We start from the raw sequence: 27,550 nt of genomic DNA on the forward strand, positions 1-27,550 counted from the left end.
GGTTATCCAATAGTCCAAATACCCTCAACAACTCCCGGGCCCCTCCTACAGACGTTACATACCCGGTCCCTGGCACCTGGGTCCCTCTGGATCCCTGCACGGCCATCGCTGCATCTCCCCATCGCACAGATCAAAACATCCAGCGCCACCCACGATGCTAGGGAGGCTGGTCACTGTTGTGGCCTGCCAGGGCCATAGACCTAACGGGGAAATTTCCCAGGGGGCCGCCCAAGCCCTCCTCACTGCCACTGGCTGGGTACATAATGAGCTCTCAGGGATCATTAAAGCTTTGAGATTCAGGTACTTATGTACATGGCCGCTATCGCATATGCCCTCCTGAATTCAACTGCTGTGGCCTGCACCTCACCCAACAAGCCCCCTGCTCCATATAATCAGAGACAACTTGAGGAGGACAGGAAATGGCATCTATTGATGGCCACCAGAGAGGGCAGCTTTTGAGGCAATATATTGTGCTATACAGTTCTGATGGAGCATTATTTTGCACTATGCTATTGCTGATGCTGCCTACTTGTGTTGGCCCGCCTTCTGTCAATTTGGATCCGCCATATGGGGCCACTTTTAGTTTTTTAGGTTTTTTTTCCAGGGCCGCTCTAAGTTCCTAGTCTGCTCCTGTGACCTGCTATTGGCTGCTCCCCTAATCGCCAGATGTTTTGATCCGCTCGACAGGGAGATGTTGTGGGGGGTATTTCTACTATTCAATATCTAAATCCCTGAGAACCCCTTTAATTTTAGGCCTTATAATCCAGCCTTAAATGGGCTGAAGAGACTCAAGTGAGGTGTTCACATAGTGAAGCAACATCAGTTGTGTACACGATGGGGGAATTTTTTTTAGACCGATGCATTACACCGCTGGTGTCAGATGTGCCTCAGGTATTAAGAAGTGCAGGGCCCCTTAATAATTGTACCACCTCTGTGCAGGGGCGCACCTTCAATGAGGCAAGGTGAGGCGGCGCCATCTAGGGGAAGGTGGGGGGAGGCATGTGAAACAGTAGTTTACAGTGACAGAGCAGCACTCTATGCGCTGTCACTGTGGTGGAAGAACAGCCTCCCTATTAAGACATGCCACAAAGACTATTGAGGAGCGGGCAGCAGTCCCTGCTTCCTCCTGACAGCTACCTGGCTGCACTGCACAGAGCACAGCCAGCGCTCTTGTCCACATCCATAGAGCGCTTTCTTACAGAGCACCGACAGTGAATGACAACCCCTGACCCCACATGATCTTCCTGTAGGGTCACAGGCTATAATTTACTGCCTGTGCCTGCAAGCAGTGACGATCGTGAGGAAGCACTGAAAAACAGCTTAGGCTACTTTCACACTGGCGTTTTGGCTTTCCGTTTGTGAGATCCGTTTCAGGGCTCTCACAAGCGGTCCAAAACGGATCAGTTAAGCCCCAACACATTCTGAATGAATAAGAATCTGTTCAGAATGCATCAATTTGGCTGCGTTTGGTCTCCGTTGTGTTGTTTAGACGGTCACTAAAACGCAGCTTGCAGCATTTTGGTGACCGTCTGACTATGCAGAGCCAAAAGGATCTGTCTAGACTTACAATGTAAGTCAATGGGGACAGATCCGTTTTTTTCACTGACACAATATGGTGCAATTGAAAACGGATCCGTTTTAACTAGGGGTGTACCGAAATTCATATCGGTACATATCGGCAGAAAATATGGTTGGTTATATACGTTCGGGCGGCCGGCCGGTGGCGCCCCTCATGCTGTGCCTCCTAAACGCTTGCCGCTCTAAAGAATCTCCGGCTCAGTGCTGCGCAGCCTGCTGTGTGCTGTTGTTAATGTAGCGTGGCCGAGCTCTGTTCGTTCCGCGGTACAGGAGCTTTTGTTTCCTGTACCCGGCCGGACTGACAGGAAGTGCTCACTTAGTGTGCACTTCCTTTCAGTCCGGCCGGGTACAATAAATAAATGCTCCTGTACCGCGGACCGAACAGAGCTCGGCCATGCTACACAGGCTACACTAGAGGTGACAAGGGAGGGGGAGGTGTAAAATGAGAGTGACAAGGGAGGGGGGTAGAATGAGAGTGACAAGGGAGGGGGGGTAGAATGAGAGTGACAAGGGGGGGGGGTAGAATAAGAGTGACAAGGGAGGGGGTAGAATGAGAGTGACAAGGGAGGGGGTAGAATGAGAGTGACAAGGGAGGGGGTAGAATGAGAGTGACAAGGGAGGGGGTAGAATGAGAGTGACAAGGGAGGGGGTAGAATGAGAGTGACAAGGGAGGGGGTAGAATGAGAGTGACAAGGGAGGGGGTAGAATGAGAGTGACAAGGGAGGGGGGTAGAATAAGAGTGACAAGGGAGGGAGGGGGGGAAGAGAGTGACAAAGGAGGGAGGGGGGGGAAAGAGAGTGACATTTTTTTTAAAAATAACCACTTTGGGTGGCATCGTGTGTATAATATCTATGTATCTGTTTAACTTTATATTTTAATTCACTTTCCTTTTTTTTTACTTAAAAAAAGTATTTTAAAAGTATTTGGGCAAAAAGGCAGTTTCGGTTTTCGGTCAAGGGCATCCTGAATTTTCGGTTTCGGACCAGAATTTTCATTTTGGTGCACCCCTAGTTTTAACTTCGACTTTTTTTTTATGACTAATGCAAACGGATCCCTTATTAACGCATACAAGCGTTTGCATTATTGGTGCGGATCCGTCTGTGCAGATACAAGACGGATCCGCACAAAAGCGAGTGTGAGAGTAGCCTTACCCTGCTCCAGGTTTACCCCCAGGATGCCTGTAAGTGACTATGTGTGTGTGTATATGTACTGTATATAGTGTATACAGTATATATGTGTGTATGTACTGTAAATACACTGTATACAGTAAATATGTGTGCATATACTGTACATACTTGTGTATACACCATATACAGGTGAAACTCAAAGAATTTGAATATTGTGCAAAGTTCATTTATTTCAGTAATACAACTTAGGCTACTTTCACACCTGCGTTAGGTGTGGATCCGTCTTGTATCTGCACAGACGGATCCGCACCTATAATGCAAACGCTTGTAATCCGTTCAAAACTTTTTTTTTTTTTGTTCATGATAATGCAAACGGATCCGTTTTGACTTACACTGAAAGTCAATCGGGGCGGATCCGTTTTCAATTGCACCATATTGTGTCAGTGAAAACGGATCCGTCCCCATTGACTTACATTGTAAGTCAGGACGGATCCGTTTGGCTCCGCACCATCAGGCGGACATCAAAATGCTGCAAGCAGCGTTTTGGTGTCTGCCTCCAGAGCAGAATGGAGGCTGAATGGAGGTAAAACTGATGCATTCTGAACGGATCCTTATCCATTCAGAATGCATTGGGGCTGAACTGATCCGTTTTGGGCCACTTGTGAGAGCCTTGAAACTAATCTCGCAGGCGGACCCAGAAACACCAGTGTGAAATTAGCCTTAAAAGGTGACACTAACATATGAGATAGACTCATTACATGCAAAGTGAGATGTTTCAAGACTTTATTTGTTATAATTTGGATGATTATGGCTTATAGCTTATGAAACGTCACAATTTTGAGGTCCCCTTTGCTCAGGGGGAATGGATTAATTAGCTGACTAGAGTGTGACACTTTGAGACTAGAATATTGAACCTTTTCACAAAATTCAAATTTTAAGCTGCAATAATGCAATTCCTTTTTAATTTGCATTACTGAAATAAACGGACTTTTGCACGATATTCTACGTTTTCGAGTTTTACCTGTATGTATACGTATGTACTGTATGTGCATGTGTACATACCGTATACCATATATATTTGTGTATATACTATATATATATATATATATATATATATACACACACAAAATTGTATTTAAAGGGATTCTGTCATGACATTTTAGGCCTATAATCTAAACATATGGCCAGGTCCGTCCAAATAGCATGAATCCGAAACTGTCTTTATTAAATCTGCCTGTGGCTCTATTAGCACATAAAACAGGTTTTTATAACCTGTTATTCACCTACCTAAGGTGCCCAAGGGGACGTCGCCTCATACAGTGTGCCCGGCTGCACCTCATACAGTGTGCCCGGCTGCAGCCATCTCCTTCAGGTGCCCAGCGCCTCCGTCCCAGTTGAAATCGCTGCCTTCCTCAGCCCCGCCTCCGCAATCGTCCGGTCCCTCTGCCAGATTCCCGCTCGTGCGCACTAGGCATAACATGAGGGACCGGACGATTGCGGAGGCGGGGCTGAGGTGACACCATAGACAGGGAGGATGGCGACGTCCCCTTGGGCACCTTAGGTAGGTGAATGACAGGTTAGAAAAAACTGTTTTATGTGCTAATAGAGCCCGTTCACAGGGCCGGTGTTCTGAGAAAAAACCTTAACCTGAAAAAAAAACTTACCCCACGTGACTTCCAGGGATGTGTCGGGGGGTGTGCGCCGCTGCACTTGCGCAGTACAACGGGCGACCAGGAACTTAGTGTGTTCATGATTCCTTCAGCAACGAGAGAAAGCGCGTTATGAAAATGGAAAATTTGGCATGGGAGGGGCGCCATTACAATTTTCGCCTCAGGCAGCAGATAGGCTAGGTGCACCCCTGCCTTCGCCACCCACTTTTTGGAAAAGTGGAGCTCTAAACCCCAAAACATAGCAACAGTTTATGCAATCATGGTGCACGCCAAACTTTGCACTTTTTGATGCCATTTTCTGGTGTAAAGCCATTTACCTTGAGGAGTCTCCAGGACATATGGGGGTACTGCATCATATTGAGGTGACTGAGAGGGCGCATGGTGGCTTATTTTGGGGAGCTGCTTCATGGGAAAAATTTAAATATCCAAATTAGATATATACCAACCAGAAATAACTACAAAAACATGAGCCCGACATCTATACACCCCCATGCATGGGTGTACACTCTGCACTGTCAGCTGACGTTCTTTGTACACAGCAGACTGGCAGACCATCATCATCATCATCACGTCGGGGCTGTGCTGCTATAGCCGTGTACAGTCAGCTTCCCTTCCCTCTGCAGTGATACCCGCGCTGTGGAACAGGAAATGCAGGTCACTCCACCCTCCAACCACCAGGGGCCGCTGTCCGTAGAGGAGTGCAGCCGTCATCCTGCAGATCACCGGCGCTCGTGACGTCACTCCCGGGACTGCGACAGCGAGAGACCAAGACAACAGGTACAGAGAATGGAAGAGGGAGTGACGGCTGGGAGAGAGAGAGAGAGACTGCATGCTGAGTGACTGCATGTAGAGTGACAGCAGAGAGACTGAATGTAGAGTGACAGCTGAGAGACTTTAGAGTGACAGCTGAAAGAGACTGCATGTAGAGTGACAGCAGAGAGACTACCTGTGGAGTGACAACAGAGAGACTGTATGTAGAGTGACAACAGAGAGACTGTATGTAGAGTGACAGCAGAGAGACTGTATGTGGAGTGACAACAGAGAGACTGTATGTAGAGTGACAACAGAGAGACTGTATGTGGAGTGACAACAGAGAGACTGTATGTGGAGTGACAACAGAGAGACTGTATGTAGAGTGACAACAGAGAGACTGTATGTGGAGTGACAACAGAGAGACTGTATGTAGAGTGACAGCAGAGAGACTGTATGTAGAGTGACAGCAGAGAGACTGTATGTAGAGTGACAGCAGAGAGACTGTATGTAGAGTGACAGCAGAGAGACTGTATGTAGAGTGACAGCAGAGAGACTGTATGTAGAGTGACAGCAGAGAGACTGTATGTAGAGTGACAGCAGAGAGACTGCATGTAGAGTGACAGCAGAGAGACTGCATGTAGAGTGACAGCAGAGAGACTGCATGTAGAGTGACAGCAGAGAGACTGCATGTAGAGTGACAGCAGAGAGACTGCATGTAGAGTGACAGCAGAGAGAGACTGCATGTAGAGTGACAGCAGAGAGAGACTGCATGTAGAGTGACAGCAGAGAGAGACTGCATGTAGAGTGACAGCAGAGAGACTGCATGTAGAGTGACAGCAGAGGGAGACTGCATGTAGAGTGACAGCAGAGGGAGACTGCATGTAGAGTGGCAGCAGAGAGAGACTGCATGTAGAGTGGCAGCAGAGAGAGACTGCATGTAGAGTGGCAGCAGAGAGAGACTGCATGTAGAGTGGCAGCAGAGAGAGACTGCATGTAGAGTGGCAGCAGAGAGAGACTGCATGTAGAGTGGCAGCAGAGAGAGACTGCATGTAGAGTGGCAGCAGAGAGAGACTGCATGTAGAGTGGCAGCAGAGAGAGACTGCATGTAGAGTGGCAGCAGAGAGAGACTGCATGTAGAGTGGCAGCAGAGAGAGACTGCATGTAGAGTGGCAGCAGAGAGAGACTGCATGTAGAGTGGCAGCAGAGAGAGACTGCATGTAGAGTGACAGCAGAGAGAGAGACTGCATGTAGATAAACAGCAGAGACTGCATGTAAAATGACTTCCAAGGAAGACTGCATGTAGAGTTACATCATAGAGAAAGAAATGCTCCATGTAGAACAGCAGAGAGACACTGTAGAGTGAGAGCAAAGAAACAGACTGAAAGAGAGTGCATGTAGAGTGACAGCATAGAGAGAGACTGCGTATAGTGCGACAACAGATACTTCTTGTAGAGTGATATAATAGAGAGAGACTGCACGTAGAGTGACGGCAGAGAGTGCATTTAGAATGACAGCAAAGAGAAGTGACTATTTGTCATCCACAGATACAGAATGACGCGAGTGACAGCCCGTGACATCCAGATATTAAGACAGCAGAGTGACAGCCAGTGACCACCAGTCATCAGCCAGGAGATGTCCTGATGAGAGCCAGGATAGGTCAGTGATGATGTCACATCTGCAGAGAGAGGCTGGAGAGACAGGTGAGTGCAGACTGTATGGGTGACATGTTGGACATATACCATGATCCTCACTCCGGCACTCCAGGCAGGAAGATGGCGCTGATGCGATGTGGTGACAACGTAGTGGTCATACTGACATCTCTCAGGGTACGCTCACTTATATCACTGGGGTGCAACCAGCCCAATCCATTGTGTGAGTCTGGTTACTCCATGGCCCGTATTTCTATTACCGTGTGACTAGAGTTGCCACTTTCTTAAGTAAAAATGCCGGCCAAGTTAAGCCACACCCAAAGCCGGACTGAAGTCCCCTGGGACCACCAGAGGAAATGGGTCTTTCTATAGAGGACCTTTCATGTTTTTTTTTAGTTTACTTAAAAACCTTTCCTTGCGGGGTACCCGCTGATGCCGCCACCCTGCCTGTTTTTTATTTAAATATCACTCGTACGCCCCGCTGTGCCCCCCTGCAGTTTTCCCGCTCAGTATGTTAATCCTAGGTACAGGGAGGAGGAGACCCCAGGGTTTCTCTGGGCGTCTCCTTCCCCCTGGCTGTGATGCTCTCCGCTGTGATTGGATCGCGGCACAGCCAGGGAGAAGGAAACTCCCATTGAGAAACCCTGGGGTCTCCTCCTCCCTGTACCTAGGATTAACATACTGAGCGGGAAAACTGCAGGGGGGGAACAGTGGGGCGTAGGAGCGATATTTGAAAAAAACAGGCAGGGTGGTGGCATCAGCGGGGGTTACCCCGCAAGGAAATGTATTTAATTAAACTAAGAAAAAACCATGAAAGGTCCTCTTTAAGGGCCATGTTTTTTATTAGGGGTCCACTATTGTCAGAGGTTGGGCCCACCGGAGGATCCTCTAGTGCTCTGGCGGGCCAGTCTGACCCTGGCCACACCCCCGTGGCTTAACACAGGGTTTTATTTGACACCAATGCTTTTTTGAAAATAAAGCAAATTTTTTGCCTGTTTTTAATGGGTATCTGAGCTCTGACAGTGGAGGACAGGGGGCAGCTGGAAAAAAAAAATTGTGATCTGGACTCCCTATGTCACTACTAACTTATGTGTTACTGGTCCAGAATCGGGGTAATAGATTCCCTTTAAAGGGGTTGAGCAGCAGTTTAACATTGATGACCTCTGCTCAGGATCGGCAGGGGTCCGACTCCCTGCACCCCGGCCGATTAGCTGTGTGAAGGGGAAGCCATTTTCTCTTGCAAAGGTTTTATTATTTTGCCGTAAATTTTGTTATCTATTCTCTCACAGATCCACTCTTGGACTGCGACAGATTCGCTCGACTCGATAAGAGTTATGTGAAATTTATGGAATAAAATGGTTACAGGGGGCTGTAGTTGGGGCATGTTTATTTAAACAGTTTTTCCATCATGGTTTTTTTTTTTTGTACATTTTATAGCAGTGGTAGTAATGGAGGTATCTAACAGACGCCTCCATAACTATCACTGGGACTTATTGTCAGTCAGCGGTGTTCTTCCACCCCAGAGCTGACATTAACCCCCCTCCATTACCCCGATACCCTAAGCCACAGGGGCGCTGGGAAGAGTCGGCTTGTCATCAGGTCTGGAACCATTTTATATGGTGGCTCCGCTCTCGAGGCGGCCGCAGGCTGGTATTTTTAGGGTGAGAAGGGGCTAATAACCACGGACCTTCACATTCTGATAATGTCAGCCCCCAGCTATTGGTTAATCTATGGCTGTTTATGAAAAAAAAATGCCCCCACCTAAAAAAAAGGAATTAGGCCCCCCCTCCTTTTTATATAAGCAGCCAAGATTTAACCAACAAGTGGGGGCTGACATTATCAGGATGTGAAGGTCCATGGTTATTGGCTGCTTCTCACCCTAAAAATACCAGCCTGCAGCCACCTCAAGAGTAGAACTATCATATAAAATGGTTCCAGCCCTGACAACAATCCGGCTCTTCCCACCACCCCTGTGGCTTTGGGTACCGAGGTAATGGAGGGGGGTTAATGTCAGCTCTGGGGTGGAAGAACACCGCTGACTGACAATAAGTCCCAGTGATAGTTATGGAAGCGTCAGTTAGATACCTCCATTACTACCACTGCTATAAAATGTACAAAACGTAACATGATGGAAAAACTACACAAGACTTTGCAGGTTCTGGTGTCTTTTTCCCCATTTTTGCCCCCTCACTAATGTAATGTCCCCCATAGTGGCCCCAGTGGTAATAATGTCCCCCATAGTGGCCCCGAGCATTAGAAGTAGCCCCCAGCATTAGAAATGTCCCCCGATAGTGGCCACCATTATTAGAAATGTCTCCCATAGTGACCCCCAACATTATTAATGTCCCCTATAGTGGCCCCCAGCTTTATTAATGTCCCCTATAGTGGCCCCCAGCTTTATTAATGTTCCCTATAGTTGCCCCCAGCCTTATTAATGTTCCCTATAGTTGCCCCCAGCTTTATTAATGTCCCCTATAGTGGCCCCCAGCTTTATTAATGTCCCCTATAGTGGCCCCCAGCTTTATTAATGTTCCCTATAGTTGCCCCCAGCTTTATTAATGTTCCCTATAGTTGCCCCCAGCTTTATTAATGTCCCCTATAGTGGCCCCCAGCTTTATTAATGTCCCCTATAGTGGCCCCCAGCTTTAATGTTTTGTAGCAAAAAACAAAAATACTCACCCCACACACTTGCTCGCGCAGCGGCAGTCTCTACTCTTTTGATTGAAAAAGACCTGCCGAAGGACCTGCGCTCAGCTTGATGACACTCTTGAGCATGTGGTGATGTCATTAAGCTCAACCCAGTTGTTTGGCAGGCCTTTTTAAATCAAGACAGAAGAGACTGCCGCTGTGCGTGCAAGTGGATGAGTTGAGTATTTTTTTAACCCTTAAAAGGCTATATTGTCCCAGTGTACCCATTTTTAACTACAAGTTCTGTGTAAGCAGCCGTTAAAAACGCCCCCGTTGATTTCAATGGGGTCTGAAAAACGTGAAAACTGCCAAAATTGGACATGTCAAATTTTTTGACAGGTGCTATTCCCTGTCCGGTAAAAAAAATGGCATGTGAATAGCCTCATTGACTCTCTTTGGTATTAAAAAATGGCCATGTGACGGCCGTTACTTAAACGGCCGTTACACAGCAATTTTTCACTGTTGTGTGGATGTAGCCTTAGGCCACATTCACATCACCGGTTTGTTTTCCGTTCTTGTGATCCGTCAAAAGAACAGAAAAATATTTTTTAAAAATGGATTCTTTATTTAGACCATCTTTTATGCTTATTTTACAACCGTTTGTGTCAGTTCCGTCACAGATCTGTTGTTTTTAACGAAAGAAGAAGTTCTGCGAGGAGGACTTTTTCGCCCGTCAAAAATAACAGATCTGACGGAACTGACACAAACAGTTGCAAAATAGGCATAACAGATGCTCAAAATAAAGAATGCGGGGCATATTTATTAAGACTGGTCTTAATAAAAGCCCATAGCTGGCGGTGGTTCCGCCAAAGTTATGAAGAGGCGCCGGCCTCTCCATAACTTTGGCGCATCCAGCGCTACTTCTAAATGTAAGCTTCCAAGCTGTCTTACATTCGGACTATTTTCCATACCTGAAACAGACCTATCCTGTCACATTCCCCGCCCACGCCATTTAGACCTGATGTCAGCGGGGGTGGGGGTCGCCTAAAATACGCCTAATTTAGGCATATTTCACAATAGTAAATGCCCCTCTGCGTTTTTTGTTTGTTTTTCTGCATAATATTGCTATGTCATAATGTGGCTCCCAGTTTTGATAATGTCCCCATTAGTGCCCCCCCAGTTTTGATAATGTCCCCATTAGTGCCCCCAGTATTAATAATGCTCCCATTAGTGTCCCCAGTATTAATAATGCCCTCATTAGTGCCGCCAGTAATAGTTATGCCCCCATAAGTGACCACCAGAATTAATAATGCTCACCAATATTAATAATGCCCCTATTAGTGCCCCCAATATTAATAATACCCCCTTCTCTGCTTGTGCAAAAAATATAATAAAAAAATAATAATCACCTCATCCATTTAATCGCACCACACTGAACACTGGCTGGCACTGGTCACTGGAAGCTCAGGATAGGACTTGCGCTCCAGCGTGACGACGTTTGGCAGGTCATGCTGCTTCCAATGCTGTGAAACGTCATCACGCTGGAGCACAGATCCTGACCGCGGCACAGTCAAATAGAAGAGGTGAGTTGTTTTTTCAACACAGCCACAATGGATGCGCTCATTAGTAATAGTCCACATAGGAAAATACCTGCAATTATGCAGTAGAAAAAAATTAACGGCAGGGGCACTGAATTCCTGGATACTACTTACTACTCTGATATTCGCCTCATCTTTTTATTATCGTCATCACCCCTTTGATATTCTCCTAATTAATCTAATATTCTTCTCGGTCCTCTGATATTCTCCTCATCCCTCTGATATTTTCACATCTCTTATGTTCTCCTCACTCCTCCCTCTAATGTTTTCCTCACCTCTCTGATATCCTTTATACCTCTTTAATATCCTCCTCACTCCTGATATTCTCATCACCCCTCTGATACTCTCCACACCCTCCTGATATTCATCTTACCCTCCTGATTTTCTTCTTACCCTCCTGATTTTCTTCTTACCCTCCTGATTTTCTTCTTACCCTCCTGATTTTCTTCTTACCCTCCTGATTTTCTTCTTACCCTCCTGATTTTCTTCTTACCCTCCTGATATTCTTCTTACCCTCCTGATATTCTTCTTACCCTCCTGATATTCTTCTTACCCTCCTGATATTCTTCTTACCCTCCTGATATTCTTCTTACCCTCCTGATATTCTTCTTACCCTCCTGATATTCTTCTTACCCTTCTGATATTCTCCCCACCCAGGAGGTATCCTCATCACCCCTTTGATATTCTTCTCATCCATCTAATATTCTCCTCATCCCTCTGATATTTTCACATCTCTTATATTCTCCTCACCCCCCCCCCCCCCAATATTTTCATCATCTCTCTGATATCCTCTTCACCTTTCTGATATCCTCCACATCCCTCTGATTTATTCCCCTCCTCTTTAATATCCTCTTCACCCCTCTGCTATTCTCCTCACCACTATGGTACCTCACCCTGGTGATATTCTACTCAACTCTCTGATCTTCTCCTGACGGAGCTTGTTTTTACCAACCCCTTAATATGAAATGATATAACTATACGAAATTTGCATGTAAGTCAGGTATGAAGCGGACTCCTGAGTTGAGCCCGCTCCATACGTGTAATACAGCTGACATCTGGCTGCAATGACCAGGATTGGAGTTAACTCCTATCCTAATCATTTAAGACCTAAGGTGCTGCAGTTAGTCGTGACCACACCATTTGAAATGCTAGTCAGAGGGAAGAGCTCCTTCTGTCTTCTGGCCAAAACGTGGGGTTTTGATAGGTTGCTATGGTAGCTTGTGGTCTTGTGAAGGCTCCCAGGCCTGCCACAGCAAACTGCCTGATAAGCCAGTAAAAAAAAAATATTATCACATAAACTGCAGTAGTATACTATTGCAGACTTAGGTATAAGTGACCAAAGGATCATGTCCAAGTTCACCTAAGGGGACTAAGAATGAAAGTAAAAAATAAATAAAAAATTGAATGAAAAGTTATCAAAAAGTCTTATATATGCTTATATATCCCAAAATGGTGGCAATAAAAACTATAGCTCTCTCCGTAGACAGAAATAAATAAAAAAAACTTCAGATTAAGAATTTTTTAATGGTTTCCTTGAATAAATAGCGACTTCTTAGCATTATGTATGCCTGTGCTCCTAACAAAATTACTCTACTGGGAAAAACATCACCCCTCTGATAATCTCCTCACCCCTCTTATATTCTGCTCACCCCTATGTTAGTCTTTTCTCCTCCCCTGATATTGTTTTTACTCCCTCTGATATTCTAGTCATCCCTCTGATATTCTCCTCACCATTCTGATACTCTACTCGCCCTTCTGATACTCTACTCGTCCTTCTGATATTCTCCCCCCTCTGATATTCTCTTTACGCTTCTGATACTGTTTTCTACCCTGTGATATTCTCCTCAACCCTCTAATATTCTACTCTCTCTTGTGATATTCTCCTCACCCCCTCTGATATTCTTCTCACCCCGCCTCCGATATTCTTCTCACCCCGCCTCCGATATTCTTCTCACCCCGCCTCTGATATTCTTCTCACCCCGCCTCTGATATTCTTCTCACCCCGCCTCTGATATTCTTCTCACCCCGCCTCTGATATTCTTCTCACCCCGCCTCTGATATTCTTCTCACCCTGCCTCTGATATTCTTCTCACCCCGCCTCTGATATTCTTCTCACCCCGCCTCTGATATTCTTCTCACCCCGCCTCTGATATTCTTTTCACCCCCTCTGATATTCTCAATACTTTGCTATTCTCCACACCTCTCTAATAGTCTTCTCCCTTTTGCTATTCCCCTCACCAGTTTGTTATTCTCCTCACCTCTTTAATATTCTCCTCATCTCTCTAATATGTTCCTCACCTCTCTAATATTCTTTTCACAGGTGGGGACATGGAGATTATGAAGTGTAAGGCTCCACTGCCCAAAGACAAGAAGTGGAAGTTCCTTATTGTTGGGGTCATTGTAGCCTGGTTGATGATTGTCCATCTCTTGGTGAATGTTTGGCTTCTCCTTCTATTCTCCGGGGTCATAGCTGCCATCGGAGCCTGGGTGGGGCCACAGTTTATACTTGGCAGCACCACCTCCATTCACTTGGAGAGATTTATCACTTTAGAACACAACAGCCAGTGTCCAGATGCAGAGGTGCAGCTGGACAAAGAGATCGGCCTGACCATTCAGAAGATTGTCCGGGACTTTGTGTCATCCTGGTATCGAAGGCTAAGCCATGAAACTGCATTTGAGGATGAAGTCAGTAGAGTCATGTGGGATTTGTCCATGGAGCTGAAGAGAAAGTTAAACTCTACAGATCGGGAGGATCTAACAAGGAAATTGCTCATTCTGGCTGGTTGTCACCTTCAATGCCATAAATGGGCAAAAGCACGAGTGCAAGGCATCAGTGACCAATCCGAAAGGGAGTCACGATTATGGGAAGCCTACCAGGAGCTGAGTCCTGCCCACCCAGCCATGTCAAGCAGCACAGATGAGGTGGCCCACAGTCGCTGGTTGGTGGATCTCCTGCTGACAGAGCTGGTTCCTCAGCCGCACCTGGAGACGCGAACTGGAAGACATTTAGTGGTGGAGCTCATAGCTTGTAATGTTATCCTTCCTCTTGTGGGAAGAATGTCGGAACCAGATTGGATTAACATTGTGTTGACCAACATATTTTCCAAGCTGCCACTGAAAGTAGAAGAGGAGAAGGATGTTGCTTCTGCTCCACCAACTGTTCCCAAGTCACTTCCTTTGGGGCCAAGTCAGGATTCAGCTCCTCAGCTCATCCTTTCCTCACCACTGTCAGGTACCATGTCCAATTATGAGATGATGGATAACGCTGATCTAGAACATGAGGGGGAGGGAAGGGCTAGAGGCACAATGGAAACCATGGATTTTCTGGGCTCATGTAAAGATAAGTTAGATATCTTCTCAGGGCAGTATCTTCACCCTCCAGAGCCTTGCAGCCCCCTCTTCCTCTGTGAGGAATCTGAGCTGGAGTCTCCCCTTTCTGACTTTGGACGGGAACTGGACCCTCCATTGATGAACTCATCTGATGACCTCTTATCTGACTGCTGCTTGGACTCACTGACCCCAGCTGAGAGCCCCATTGTCCCTGCGCATGATGAAAGTGGGTTTGCCCTGTCTGAAGAGGCCTGTATGACCATGCATGGGGGGACACCTTCTCGACCGGAGATCCTGATTGAGCCCACAGGTCTGGATTCAGAATTTATAACTGTACCTCCTAATGACAAAGAAGGGTTGAGTCCAATTGATGCTTCCCCCAATATCACATCCTCCCCCACTGCCCCTATTCATCCATTCAGCTTTATACCCCTCAGTAGCCCCGACGGACCAGTACTAATCCAAAATCTACGAATTACGGGTACCATAACAGCACGTGAGCACAGCGGGACTGGTTCTCATCCCTACACGTTGTACACTATAAAGGTAAAGTGTCTCTTCATAATATTGGAGATCTCAGTGCTGCAAAGTAAAGATCAGAATCGGGTGGTGAGGAATAGGATCCATATTTACTATACAGCCTGCTTGATAAAGGGTCATTTGAGGTTACTGAGATTACACCTTCCAGCATTTCTAGATTGGGATTACTCTGGATATTTTTCTTTGGATATTTTTACTGCTGCTGAGTTTGTATGGTCCCCCCCCCCCCCTCGCAGACATGCTTGTTTGAAATGTCCAACCTTTCTGTCCTAACGGAGGTCCCCACACATTTTAGATAGTCAGGCAATCCTGCCAAAATTGGCGTGTTTGGCCAACATACAAGGGAGGTTTATGGCCATCTTAAAGGTAGCAGATTTGCTGTGCCAGCTCTCGAGGTGACTGGAGCACAAGAAATCATGTGATAGCAGAATTGTGAGTGCAGCTCTGGATGCTACTCCAGGAGAAGACATGATGTACTTTGAATGTGAAATGTGTATGAGTAGGGTTACACCTTATAAAGCAATGAATATGCAGGCCATATATGACTATAATATTTATCTTCGCTTCACAGTCCCTTTGGTGCAATGTTTCTTCCCACCCTGGAGACTGTGATTAATTTGAGTTAAAGTCGACAAATGAGATCTAATCGCTAAAACATGTAAAATTAATCAGCATTTGTTGTACTGAACAACTTCAAAGGTCCAGTAATAGCGCTAAGTGCCTGGAAGGGGCTGAGTGTAAACCCACGGGGCGTTGCATCTTCAAAGGAAGCGAGCGGAAGTCGGTCAGGCATTTAATTACTTTGAGAACAATGTGTGTGAGGAAAGTGACCACGGCAGACGTGCGGCGTGAATATTAACATTCGCTGACGCTACACGTGTGCAATCTGTTGCAGTCTGCAGGCAGTAAGGGCGCTGGGGGGCGGGCTGCATCTGTGAAATGACCACGTCATGAATGTTTCTGTGTCCCACAGTACGACACGGCTCTGGACAGCCAGTCCCTGGGCACGCTTCAGCCAATGGCTTATCACACCGTCAACCGAAGGTACCGCGAGTTCCTCAATTTACAGACTCGCCTGGAGGAAAAAGCTGAGCTACGCAAGTTCATCAAACGTGAGACACTTGTCCAATAATTGTATAACGTGATCCAGACATCTAGCGCAGGGGCAGAGCATTCGGGAAAATGGATGGGAGAGGGGGCAAATTAGCTGACTTTCCTGTATCTATGTTCACTGGTGAGGCTTTAAAGGGCATCTGTCAGCAGATTTGTACCTATGAAACTGCCTGACCTTTTGCACGTGTTTCTGGAAGCTGAAGGCATCTGTGTTGGTCCCATGTTCATATGTGCCCACACCGCTGGGAAAAATGATGTTCTAATCTATGCAAATAAACCTCTAGGAGCAACGGGTTGCCATTACTCCTTGAGGCTCTGCTCTCTCTGCACCTGCAGTGCCCTCTACACTTTCATTGACAGGGCCAGGTAGTGTAAGAGTCATAACAAGGCCTTGTAAGTCAAAGTGGAGAGGGAGCGGCAGATGCCCTTTACTGTGGAAAATTACTGAACTAAATATTCCCTACACAATACACTGTAGATGTAGATGCTTCCTGTAAACACATGAGACATAAGAACAGAACTTGCCCGACCCCCCCAATAGATGAGCTTGCGTAATGTCTGTAGATTGTAGCCAAAGGTATACTAATTGCAAGAGTATCCACTTATAGTAGAGGGTAGGTGAGCTCTGTAATATTATATAATAAGGGTTCTCCAATCTTCTGATAGACTTTGTATATCAGTTCTTCAGTATTTTTGAGATCTCTGCTTGCTGTCAGTGAAACACGCATTGTTAGTGTGCAGAGGCAGACCTAGCCCTGAGCCCTGAGATAATTATTATTTTTTTCTAAAAATTGCCCAGACAATCCTCTGTGAGAGAAACCGCCTGCACTCCGGACTGATACAGGACCATTATTGGGAATGAACAGTTGTACAAATACATGTTCCCGATAGTTGGCCGTCGATCACCTCGCTCATCAGGAGAAGTAGTCATTTATGCAGCACATTAAACATTATTTCTGGGCAGCAGATTGTTCTGTGTAAACAACGATCTGCTGCCCAGAAACAATAAATTTGGATGAGGATGATGGATTGCAGTAGCCATTGCTCATCCCCGTACAGTGAAGGTTATAGCTGCATGTCCACTGATGAGCAGACAATTATTGGGAAGTAGAGATTCCTTCCCAATATTTGCCTGCTCCGTTGGTGCATGTAAACGTGGCAATACACAGTTATCTAACTTTCCGGCTCATGCACACGACCGTATGTATGTTGCGGTCCGCAAAAAATACGGATGACGTCCGTGTGCATTTCATATTTTGCGTATAGCTGGCCCCTAATAGAACAAGCCTAACCTTGTCCATAATGCGTACAATAATGGGACAAATTAAATTTTTTGCGGAACTGACATACAGAAACGGAATGCACACAGAGTAACTTCCATTTTTTGAGGGACCCATTCAGGGCTCCAGATGGCTACCAAAATGATCGCCAATGCGACCTATAATTTACAAATGGTGACAAGACTTTTTAGTCTTGTTGCCATTTGCGACTAGACCCGCTGCCACAGCTCTGCCGTTGAATAGTTTTTTTTTTAACCCTCAATTGACCTTCTACTAAGCATTCTGTATTAAAGAATGCTATTATTTTCCCTTATAACCATGTTATAAGGGAAAATAACACAGTGAATAGACTTTCATCCTAGCAACCATGCGTGAAAATCGCACCGCATCCGCACTTGCTTGCGGATGCTTGCGATTTTCACGCAGCTCCATTTACTTCTATGTAGCCTGCATTGCGTGAAAAAACGCACAACATAGAGCATGCTGCGATTTTCACGCAACGCACAAGTGATGCTCATGTGCACAGCCCCATAGAAGTGAATGGGTCCGGATTCAGTGCGGGTGCAATGCGTTCACCTCAAGCATTGCACCTGCGCAGAAATCTCGCCCATGTGAAAGGGGCCTAAGGGTGAATAGGACAAGGGTACTAGCCCCTAACGGGACTAATAGTAAGTAAAAAAAAAAAACACAAACACTAAGGCTACTTTCACACTTGCGGCAGTGTGATCCGGCAAGCAGTTCCGTCGTCAGAACTGCCTGCCGGATCCGCCGATCTGGATGTGACTGAAAGCATTTGTGAGACGCATTCGGATGCGGATCCATCTCACAAATCCATTGCAACAACGAATCCATCTCTCCGCTTGTCATGCGGACAGACGGATGCGTCTTGTATCTTTTTACACATTTTTACCGGTCAACGCATGCACGGATCCGGCATTCCGGTATTTTGAATAATACATTCCTATGGGGAAAAATTCTGGCAAGTCTTCGGTTTTTTTCGTTGGAGATAAAACCGTAGCATGCTACAGTTTTAACTTTTGCCTGATCAGTCAAAATGACTGAACTGAAGACATCCTGATGCATCCTGAACGGATTACTCGCCATTCAGAATGCATGGGGATATGCCTGATCAGTTCTTTTCCGGTATAGAGCCCCTGTGACGGAACTCTATGCTGGAAATGAAAAACGCTAGTGTGAAAGTACCCTAAAATATTAAGTTTAAAGGGACACTGACAGGCCAAATCAGCATATTTAGTTATATATATGACATTACAGGTCTTATAAAGTCTATTAAAAGCATCTAAGTATCCCCCCTGTCCACCTTATAAATACCGAAAACTAACGTTTTATAACCTGCTTGTCTCGTCACCAATCTGCCCAAGGGGTGGCGTTTAATCTCAAATTGCGCCCAGCCAGCCGCTCCCAACTGTCGTTTTGAAGCCCCGCCCAGCTCATCAATATTCACTTCACTGGCCGGCGGCTACAACTCTCCCCAGTCAAGATCCTGCGCATGGCCAATTGAATCCTCTGGGCATCGTCCTCTTCTAATCTTCTGCGCTTGTGCCCGGCCAGGGTTACATCGCGCCTGCGTACAGACCCAGCCTGCGTCTTCGAGGCCGCTGCAGCCTCTGCTTCATGCGCATGCGCCGGGCACTGTTCAGAGCAGCGCTTCAGAGTGCTGCTCACTAACTTCTTGCAGGATCTTGACTGGGGAGAGTTGTAGCCACCACCCAGCGAAGTGAATATTGATGAGCCTGGCGGGGCTTCAGAACGGCAGTTGGGAGCGGCTGGCTGGGCGCAATTAGAGATTAAACGCCGCCCCTTGGGCAGATTGGTGACGATACAAGCCGGTTATAAAATTGTAGTTTTCGGTATTTATAAGGTGGACAGGGGGGATACTTAGATGCTTTTAATAGACTTTATAAGACCTGTAATGCCATATATATAACTAAATATGCTGATTTGGCCTGTCAGTGTCCCTTTAAATCCCCCCTTTCACAATTTCAGATATCAAATATATAAGCAATAAATAAATAAACATATTACATAGCGCTGCGTCCGAAAAGTCCAAACTATTAAATTATTAAAAAATATCTCCTATGCGGTGAGCGCTGTAACACAAATAAATAAAAACCATGCGATTCGCCATTTTTTCGTCACCTTGTCGCCCCCAAAAAAATAGGATAACGCTGTTCTATTATGGGCCGAACGTTTCATAAAATGCAAAATGCACACTGCTTTTTTTGGTTTTTTTTATTTTTTGCGTGGTATTGATTATTGCAATACATTTTTTATGGTGATGAAAGCGAATCAAAATTTTGGTATCGAAACAACCCTACGCCGATCTGATCGGCGTAGCGTTGTCACGGTACCAAAATTTTGATTCAGTTTCAATTTGGCAACTGAAAATTTAATTTGGCTCCTAAATTTTTCAGTTCAGGAGCCAATGGCTACTAGGTATTTTTTTTTGTCTGGAGCACTGGACCCATTGAAATGAATGGGTCCGCATACGGTCTACAAAAAAAAAAAAAACTGAACGGACGTGGAAAGAAAATAAGTTTGTGTGCATGAGGACTGGAGGAGCCCTGTGACATCATTATCTACTGCATGGTGGAGCTGTATCACTAGTAATATAGTGGTCCCTCAGGTTACAATGTCAATTGGTTACTGGGCAACCATTGTAAGTTGAAACCATTGTAACTTGAGTCCATAACTCTATGGAAAATTTGTAATTGGTTACAAAGTCTCAAAATATCATCCCAAAACAAGAAAAAGTGAAGTTTTAAGAAAAATAAGGAGATAACCAAGACAGATAAAGTAAGTCTTTACGTAAAGCAGTCAGGAATAGATGCTGGAAGCTGTAAATTACTTTCTGTGCTCAGGGCAGGAGCCTCTTCAGGGTCTAGATGTACCAGAAAAATTAAATAAAGTTACAGCTCACCTGGCATAGACAGGACATGTAGTACCACAGAGAAGCTACTAGACAAGCAATAAAGGTGTTTTACCAGTGAAATGGCCATGTGGATCTGAGTCTGAGGCATTGTATGTTGAGTCTAGTTTCGACCTTCGATGGCCCAAAAAAGACCATTGTATGTGAAAACATTGCACCCTAAGGCCATTGTATCTTGAGGGATGAGTGTACTACCTGGTAACTTCCCTTCTGTCCCCTTTTGGACTTTGTTACTTTCAGATATTAAAGGACCCAAGAAGTTTCTTCCGGATTTACCGTTTGGGAACATGGACAGTGATAAAGTGGAGGCACGAAAGAGCCTGCTGGAGTCTTTCCTGAGGGTCAGTAGGGTAATAGGGAAGGGGCACTGAGTATGTGGTGGTGTTTTCCCCAGAATAACAAATCCTTTTCTGGATTTGTTTGTTTCCAGCAACTGTGCGCAGTGCCGGAGATCGCAAGCAGCGAGGAGGTGCAAGAATTCCTGGCACTTAACACTGACGCTCGGATTGCATTTGTGAAGAAGCCATTCCTGGTGTCCCGGATAGACAAGGTGCGTGACGTACTGTATTTTTCGCCCTATAAGACGCACCTAGGTTTTAGAGGAGGACAATAAGAAAATATATATATATATATATATATATATTTTGAATCAAAAGGTGTGCTTTTTGGTGGATTTTGAACTAATGGTGGTCTGTGGATGACACTATTATGGGGGATCTGTGGATGGCACTGTTATGGGGGATCTGTGGATGGCACTGTTATGTGGGGATCTGTGGATGACACTGTTATGGGGGGGATCTGTGGGTGACACTGCTATGGGGGGATCTATTAATGACACATATATAGCATCTTATGCTATTTATGTGTCATCCACAGATTCCCCCCTCCCCCTCATAACAGTGTCATCCACAGATCCCCCCCATAACAGTGTCCCTGTGTAAAATAGTGAATGACCCCCCAATACAGGGGGTGGGGGCCGGCATCTGGTGTTGTAATGGCAGTGGGGCCTGGTGCAGTCACTGTATTCTATTATTCCGGGCCCCGCTCACTGCAGTATTAATAGGTAACGTGTAGGCATGGGCGCAGTTTTAAACTATAGTGATCCTCTGCAGCATAGAGAAATCCAAGCAGTACGGTACTCACTTGAAACTCCTGTAGGCAAGCCGGGCGGCGGCGGCAGTGTAACGCCATTGAGTACGTCACACGCCTGCTCCTCCCACTTTATGATGAAGCAGGCGGAGCAGGCGTGTGACGTAGTGAATGGCGTTACGCTGCCGCTGCCCCCCTGGCCTGCCTACAGGAGTTTCAAGTGACTACTGTACTACATGGATTTCTCTATGCTGCAGAGGATCACTATAGTTTAAAACAGCGCCCATTCCTACACGTTACCTATTAATACTGCAGTGAGCGGGGCCCAGTGTAATAGAATACAGTGACTGCACCGGGCCCTGCTGCCATTACAACACCAGATTCCGTCCCCCACCCCTCCTCCCTCCCTGCTGATACACCGCCAGCCGCGCTGTGCAGCATCGTGGTCGGCGATGTATCAGTGTAAATGGCAGTATTTGCCCCATAAGACGCACTGCCATTTCCCCCCACTTTTGGGGCGGTGGGGAGTGCGTCTTATAGGGGGAAAAATACTGTATACACCGTGAAGGCTTTGGACTCATGTGGATGTATAATCCTGTGTACAGAAAATTACTGCGCTCCTAAAAGCCATCTTGAGATCACAGTTATCCCTCCTTTTTATTCTGGAAGATTGTAGTAAACGCCATTGTGGACACCCTGAAGACAGCATTCCCACGCTCTGAACCCCAGAGTCCAACTGATGAACTAAGCGAGAATGAAGTGGAAGGGAAGAGTCAGAATGACACCAAGAAGAGCTCAAAGTGAGTGGCCTGAGGTGCTTGTAGATGGACTTGCACTTCATGCACTTCCCTTTTGACTTCTATTCAGTAGTGGATAGTACAAGCTGTGGCATTGACAGAAATTTCCTCATATAGTTCTTGGAACAGTACGCAGTACCCCGCAGATCTGTTTGCAGAATATAGACACAGTTTACAGCAGCCTATACTCTCTCCATGGAAAGCTCAGTATTATCCTGGGACCTGGAGGAAAATGGCGCTTAATATGGGGCTTCAGTGCTCATCACATGCTCAACTCAGGTTCAGAGGTTTATTATGGAATTGTTGGATTTATGATTGCCTGATGTGTCACCAAGCATCTCCTGTTTGGGGAAGGGCTGTACATATACATGAGGCTGGTTTTGTGCTAGATGGAGTGAATATTGCTGGAAATCTGCTGTTATTGCCATGTATGATGTCCATTTGTCCTAGTAGGGCATATGGTCAGAGGGTTATCTTGAGGAGACCCTTGTATATAACAAACTCTGGTGCAGGTATATATCTTGTCTCTGTCATTTATGGAAGTTTTTGTAATTATGGTCCTGAACCTGGTAATATGTGTCCTTATAGCACCCTCTGCAGGGACACAGTCACTGATCATGTCATATCAGTCTTTGTGTAGCGCTATGATAATATAGGCCACAATTCTAGAAAAAAAAAACATGGCACAGTTCTGTCTGGTGGCTTTTGTTGCCAATGTGCGATGCCTGTGGGATGATATATGACCCAGAGCCAAGGGGGCTTAGCCTGGCAGCAGGGGTGCTGTTGGACTGCTGGGTCACTCTACAGACGCTGTGCATTCCTACACTAAGGTTGTAGCTGGTGTAGATATGACGTTCTGGTGCATGGAGGGCCAGAGATGTGCCTTGTCTATTAAGAGGCCTGCTCCACCTAACCTTTTACAAAGAAGATCATGACCAGTTTTGATAAATTACACCTATTGTCTCCTTTTATACAGTTATGGCATAATAGTTATATAGGCCTCTTGATTTTTCATCTCAGTGGCTTTTGACGCTAATGGATGAATAACCCCAACATATAGTAGCAAGCGGCAGATGAGCTCATGTCCTACATCTGCTACTGTCAACATTGTGTTCACAATGATTCCGATGTTTGACATTTCCACCCAAAAAATCATGAAATGTTGCAGAAATGTAAAGGTCCCAATGGGTGCAGCTCTCTTTTCCTGTTTTCTGTTTGAAGTGACGTTTAGTTTGTTGTAAACGTCCCCAACTCTATAAGGCTTCAGAGCAGACAGACTCTTTGGAGGGTCAGATTTCCATTTATCACTTGCACATTGCGCCATTTTTGCTGAAGTCACTTTAAGAATGTTACATCACTTTGTTACTTTGCTGCCTCTCACATTAATATCTGTCGTTGTCAGGTCCCGCCTCCGTTTTCCTTCAAGTAAAATTGCCCCGGTGCTGAGTTCGGCTGATGTGCAGGAAAAGATTGTATACTCTGTACGAGACGGCAGCACGGTGAGTGCAGGTTACAGTATATTACCATGGAAGTCCTGTTATATGTGTGACCCAGACAGACCTGTGCGTAAGGAGGAGCCTGGGTCACTACAGGCGGATACATGCTTTTTTTTTTTTTTGTTGCTGTATGGAGTCGCATAGTGGACTACACTGTCTGGTATAGAGGATAAATTTTTTTCACGTACCAGTGCAGGCAGTCCTCTATGAGCTAAACACAGCAGCAGCACCAATCCTGGACACCAGACTGATGGCTGTGATGATCTGCACTGATATATATGTAAGACAGAAGAGGAGGATGGGTGTATAGTAACCACCTCCTTGGCTTTCCTTAAGTATTTTTGGCCTGCTTTTTTTTGGGGGGGGGGGAGGATTGCACATGGGCCTATTCGTTTCTGTGGAGCCACAAAAAAAAGCGGAGATCGCATGGATGTCATCCGTGTGCTGTCCACATCTATGCAGTCATGCCTCAAATTATAGAACGTATCCTATCCTTGTCTGTTTTGTGGAAAAGAATAGGCATTTTTTTCAGTGGGACCCGCGGAAAATGCGGGTTGCAAGTGGACCACAAAACGGATATGGTCATGTGAATGCTTCCTAAGATAAAGAAGAATCTCACAGCCAATCAGATCAGGAAGGTTCTGTGAAATAATTCACTGCATTGTGGGTCATTAATGTCGGCACATACAGATGGCATCTGATACTGTTTGTTTTGCCCCAGGTATCTGACAATTTGGGAATTAGTGTGATGGAGTCCTTCATCCAGAAGCAGGAGAAGCTGCTGGCAGAGATGTCCGAGTCTCAGGAGAGGTCATCAGTGGGCAGCACACAGTCTCAGCTTTTCACCATCAATCCCCAGGCAGCAGGTAGGAAGGAACGGAGTGGTAATGTGATGACTGTCCAGTACAGATGTATTCCAACTTTATAAAGACTCCCTAATGTGGAAGACACCCAGTTAACACAGACCTGAGGGGCACAACCTGATTTCAGTGTTGTGGTGGTTCAGGCATTTCACCCGCTGTACTGAAGAAGTGATAGTATAAAGAGACAAGATGGTGGCAGCTCAGGAGTTTGTAGTACACATTGATGGCTTGTACTTGTTGCACAGGTCTGGAGGGTAATCTTTCGGCCGTGGCGCTGGAAGTTCTGTGGCTGCTGATGAGAGAGCAATGGAGCTGGCTGTGTACAGACACAATGCAGAAGGTCACCCACCTCGTATGCGACAGCCTCATCCAGAGGTGAGAGCCTGTCCTATGTTCTTCATTTTACTGGATCTTTATATTTTCTGGGTTTGCTCTGTCTCATGAATGGACAATCATGATGCACCATATGGGGGAGTTGTTTCCAAATTCTAAGGGAAATCACGTGATAGGCAGACTCTTCATAGAATACTCAGTGCTCTTGTTTGGAGGCCCACCTGCTTTCTTTCATCTCCCAGAGAAGGGTCATACATACAAACAGGAAGAATGACGCCCAAGTAAAAGGGCTGTTCTTCGATTTAGTGTCTCTAAGATATTTGTTTGCTGTCAGCGAATATAAATATTTCTATTTACATCATGAGGGTGAAAACTGACCCAATTTATCTCATAGCTGGGTTTTGTCACAATGTATCAGTTTAGGCAATAGCCTGTTGGCTAAACAGTCTGGATGCTAGGGAGAGGAATTTGTGCTACTGTATTTAGCTTGACTTGATACAGGTGTAAAAAAAAAAAAACAGCTTGGAGCTTTGATATAAGCAGTGACATTTTCCATACTGTAAAACAGGGGTCAGCAGCCTCCAGCACTCCAGATGTGGTGAAACTACAACTCCCAACATGCTCTATTCACCTTTATAGGAGTTCTGACAAAATCCAAGCAAGTGCGCTTACTGGGAGTTGTAGTTTCACCACAGCTGGAGTACCTGAGATTGCAGGGATCAGCAAACTTCAGCACTCCAGTTGCTGTGAAACTACAATTCCCAGCATCCCCACCTATTCAGCTGTTCTTGTAATTCCTGTAGAAGTGAAAGGAGGATTCTGGGAGTTGTAGTTTCAGAACAGCTGGAGTGCTGGAGGTTGCTAATCCCTGCTCTAAAAGCAAGTAGAGGTGATGGATTTCTACATCTATACATATAAAGTCTAGTAGAAAGTTACTTAAGGGCGTTCCAGTTCTGTAGTGTCTTCACGGCCATAGTTTTCTTCTAGGCCAGTAGGTGGTGCGCTTTGCACCTCATTAGTATGAGCTGAATGTGCATTTCTCTTACTTCTCTCCGTCTAATCAATAACTCCCCATGAAGTATTAAAGTACAATTTGTCACGTCTCCTGTCTCCTGCTAATGTGTAGACGTTGAATAGTCCTGACAAGTCTTACAGCGATTCCCTTTATGTTCCTCTGTTCAATGTAAATCTCAGAACCGGCTCCTACTTTCACAGTGTGAATAGTCTGAGAATCAATCCTGCTCTTCTCACCCCATTTACCTCCACAACCATGTGAAAGATGTGACTGCTGGTAACAAAACCAGATCCTGGGGATTCAGCACAACAAGACATTTTGACTTGGATTTTCTTGTTTCATGTAGTGTGTAACTTCTCTTGTTGGTCGTTAGGTGGCTGGAGGTGCAGGTGGTGAATTTCACGTGTGTGCAGCGCTGGGTGCTTTACCTCCGTTTACTTCAACAAGCTATTTGGCCTGGGGGGGCGTTGCGCACTCAGCCCCGACCAGTTAGAACACAGGAACAGAAAGAGGCAGCACGCAGACAAGCCCTTCAAAGCCTGATAGATATTTTACCAGGTGTGTCCCAATTCCCACTTCCATCCCAGTCTTCCCTGTTCGGTTATTTGTTAATCCCGTATTCTCTCCACAGATTTAGCACAAGAGATATTAGGGGTGGAGAAGTGTCAGCTCGTCTGGCAGGCGGTACTGGACTCACTGCAGCACCCCCAAATAAACAGGTAAAGAAACCCGTAATGATGTGAAGACAGCACCATTGATTGCAAACCCATTCCAAACATACCTGTGTGTACTTTGTGTCTTTATCCCATATCCAGTAAAAGTGCTTTTATTCTATTGGAAAACAACTCCCAAGTGTCCCGCTGGGCGCAATAGGCAGTTCCAAGTGCCTAATGCAAACCAGACTCCGCAGTGCTCCAGACTAAAAAAAATACCTAGGAGCCATTGGCTACTGAACGGAAATTTTTTGTCCCCAGATAAAATTTTTAGTCGCCAAATTTAAATACATATAATTAGAATTAATAAAGACTTGGAAGAGAAGATGAGACAGTAGTGAAACAACTCTACATACAGCATACTTCCTGCCAGAACTAGGAAACATATAGGAGACTACAGCAACATATACCTCTTCCATCCATTGACATCTTCTGTCATGTAGACGTTCTCTTTCCTCTTCTCCTTTGTTTGACACAGACAGCCATGACAGATTTTTTTAGTCGTTAGATTTCTTAATTTTTCTATAAGCAGCCCCACATTTTCACCACAACCCCACCCAACCTGGTTTCCTAACAATGTCATTTCTGCTGTCCCTCCCAGGCCTGTGCCCACTGTGCTCCCCAATGCCCCTGCTGAAAAAATGGTGACTCCAGTAGACATAGTGTCCGTATGGTGCCTCCAGCAATTATAATGCTCCCTAGAGTGTTCTCCCCCAGTAAAAATAATGTCCGCTAAAATGCCCCGAGTAATAATAATAAAACCCTATATTGTGCTCCCAGCAATAATGCCTGTATAGTGTCCCCAAAAATAATGTCCTCTATTATGTCCCTGTAATAAAAAAGCCCCTACAGAGCCTCCAGCATTAATATGTCCTATTTTACCCCAGGTAAAAATGTCACTGTAGTGCCGCCTAAATGTCCCCTATAGTGCCCCTAGTAGTAATGCCCATGTACAAAAAAAATCCCGCTATAGTACCCCAGGATTAAAATGCCCCCCAGTGCATCCAGTAATGCTCCATATAGTGCCC

The 27,550-nt window shown here is 45.7% G+C and overlaps 1 protein-coding gene across 2 annotated transcripts in view; it reads left to right on the forward strand.

Annotated features, from left to right (window-relative positions):
- The first annotated feature begins 5,058 nt into the window (after positions 1–5,058).
- SNX19 (sorting nexin 19) overlaps positions 5,059–27,550 on the forward strand; it is a 30,547-nt gene continuing 8,055 nt past the window's right edge. The window contains exons 1-12 of one of the 2 annotated variants that reach the window (XM_044281730.1): positions 5,059–5,152; positions 6,673–6,828; positions 13,324–14,879; positions 15,847–15,985; positions 20,457–20,557; positions 20,647–20,766; positions 21,975–22,105; positions 23,505–23,601; positions 24,320–24,464; positions 24,707–24,836; positions 26,183–26,367; positions 26,441–26,528. In XM_044281730.1, the coding sequence (XP_044137665.1) occupies positions 6,792–6,828; positions 13,324–14,879; positions 15,847–15,985; positions 20,457–20,557; positions 20,647–20,766; positions 21,975–22,105; positions 23,505–23,601; positions 24,320–24,464; positions 24,707–24,836; positions 26,183–26,367; positions 26,441–26,528 (2,729 nt within the window). In that variant the 5' untranslated portion in view covers positions 5,059–5,152; positions 6,673–6,791. The remainder of the gene's footprint in view (positions 5,153–6,672; positions 6,829–13,323; positions 14,880–15,846; positions 15,986–20,456; positions 20,558–20,646; positions 20,767–21,974; positions 22,106–23,504; positions 23,602–24,319; positions 24,465–24,706; positions 24,837–26,182; positions 26,368–26,440; positions 26,529–27,550) is intronic. The other variant, XM_044281731.1, reaches the window with a different exon arrangement.

This window comes from Bufo gargarizans, chromosome 2, assembly GCF_014858855.1.
Source record: "Bufo gargarizans isolate SCDJY-AF-19 chromosome 2, ASM1485885v1, whole genome shotgun sequence".
Classification (NCBI taxonomy): Eukaryota; Metazoa; Chordata; class Amphibia; order Anura; family Bufonidae; genus Bufo; species Bufo gargarizans.